Source organism: Arachis ipaensis, chromosome B03 (genome assembly GCF_000816755.2).
Source record: "Arachis ipaensis cultivar K30076 chromosome B03, Araip1.1, whole genome shotgun sequence".
NCBI classification, from domain to species: Eukaryota; Viridiplantae; Streptophyta; class Magnoliopsida; order Fabales; family Fabaceae; genus Arachis; species Arachis ipaensis.
In genome coordinates, this window is record NC_029787.2 from 121,166,063 (window position 1) to 121,168,318 (window position 2,256).

Below are 2,256 nucleotides of genomic sequence, written 5' to 3' on the forward strand. Positions count from 1 at the left end.
TTCCTTCTAAACGCAGCTTAAGAGATGTAGAACTTGTAGTACCAGAATTTGTTTATACATGAATGTCCCAGGACAACAGATGAAAATGTAAATAGTAAGGTGATAATAATATCTTTAGTAAATACTATATGGCATATAATGTTATATGTTATTCCACAATCAGCTAAATACCTCGTAAAATTTCTCAATAACAAGTAAACCTGAGTCTATCGATTCCAAGGGATCCTTTCTAAGCCTGTGCCTCAAGCAGTTAGGGATGACAGTAGCAATATCCTCTGCACTTACTTTGTCTCTTCCCTTCAAAGCAGCAAGAGCTTTTGCAGCCCTATTGGTTACTATGTCTCCTCTTAATCCATCCACATTCAAGTCAGCACAAACCTTGGAGATTTTCACCTTGAGATCATGATCAATTTGAACAGATGGGAGGGCACTCCTTGCTGAGGCAATTTGTTGCTGGAGCTTATCTTGCTCAGCTTTGTAGGAATCTCGGAACTCCTTTGGATTCTTGTCGAATCTAGCCCTCTCCTCCACAATCTTCACTCTTAGCTCAGCGTCCCTTACAGTCCCAACTTGAGCATGCATTCCAAACCTGTCCAGCAGTTGAGGCCGGAGCTCACCTTCTTCCGGGTTGCCTGAACCAATGAGTATGAACCGAGCTGGATGTGAGATTGAAATTCCCTCTCTCTCCACTGTGTTCCAACCTGATGCAGCGGAATCCAATAAGACATCCACCAAGTGATCATCCAAAAGGTTAACTTCATCAACATATAGTATTCCCCTGTTGGCTTTGGCCAGTAGGCCAGGCTCAAATGCCTTCACACCCTCAGTTAGTGCTTTCTCAATGTCAATTGTCCCACACACTCTATCTTCCGTAGCACCCAATGGCAAATCAACCATGTTAATTTTGGTGTACACAACCTCGAGTTGCTCTCCTTTCAGCACCCGCTCTCTCACTTCAATGCCCATGAATTCTGGATCTTCAGGATCTGAATTGTATGGGTCACCAGCAACAACCTTGATCTCAGGAAGCAAATCAACCAGTGACCTAACTGTTGTAGATTTCCCGGTTCCCCTATCCCCCATGATCATCACACCACCAATCTTGGGATCAATCACATTTAGGAGAAGGCAAAGCTTCATCTCATCCTGTCCAACTATAGCAGAAAATGGGTACACCGGCCTCTGGCTCTCTTTAGAAGCAATCTTCTGAGCCTGAATATGATAAGATCAGAGAGTTGGGAAGCACATACAGATAAAAAAAATTAAGAACTACAACCAGATTCCTTGTTTGTAATGGACTTTCAAATATATATCAAGTGTAGCCTTTACAGGAACAACAATGGGAAGCTATAAAAAAGACTGAATAAAAATTTAAAAGGGAAAGGATTTACACACTATTTGTATTATACAGATAAGCTTCGTATCAAGTGTTTTATACATATTAAGTTCGATCAATGCTTCCCCTGACTATGAATCCAAAGCTGAAAACCAGTAGTTTTAAGATTTTACAAAGCATTTTACTTTCCATGTATGAACAATGGAAGAAAATCTGTCATAAAAACTGGAATATCCCTTATGTACCTGTTCTACAGAGTTAACTTCAGTGGCAACACTGGCAACTGAGAATTGAGGCCTTCCCTTTATGCCATGAAATCCAATTCGTCCGTAAAACTTGCGCCCAAATACCTGCCCTGCAAAGCCAAAACCCATCCAATATCAATAACAAGTTACACAGTACCTGCAAGTGCAACAAGCACCCACCTTCCATTTCCATGTAGAAACTCCCCAAGCCGATAAAAGTTAAAGAGATTTGGCACAAAAGAACAGATATGAAATGGGTTTTCCTATTAGGCTATAAACACCCAAAATAATGGGAGGACAAAAAAACAGAAAAACTATTGGGGCCAACAATTTTTAATATTTTTTGCCATCATTTGACCAGCATAAATACTAAATTGTATTTAACAAATAAATTCTACTAATTTATGTGTGCAAACCCTGAAAAATGTGAGTGCAAACTATATTGGCTCATGTGTACAAAACTCTAATAAATATAAGTGAAAACATTATACTTCTTGTGTGCAAAACACTGTAAATATGGGTGCAAATTATTGCTGGCCAAGGCAAAAAATGATAAAATTTGCTGGCCATGTAAATTGGGATATGATATAGGTACAAATAGTGAAGTGTCTGTTAATGAATTGTACCTGTGGTTAGAGAGAGAGCGTGGACAGAAGGGGAAGATTGGCATCTGGA

The 2,256-nt window shown here is 39.7% G+C and overlaps 1 protein-coding gene across 2 annotated transcripts in view; it reads right to left on the reverse strand.

The window, feature by feature from the left end:
* The window catches only part of LOC107631175 (magnesium-chelatase subunit ChlI, chloroplastic), a gene marked incomplete in the record, with an annotated part of 3,115 nt that continues 859 nt past the window's right edge, over positions 1–2,256 (reverse strand). For both annotated transcript variants that reach the window (XM_021119517.1, XM_016334531.2), the window contains 3 exon segments: positions 1–1,212; positions 1,582–1,691; positions 2,208–2,256. In XM_021119517.1, coding sequence (XP_020975176.1) covers positions 160–1,212; positions 1,582–1,691; positions 2,208–2,256 — 1,212 coding nt within the window.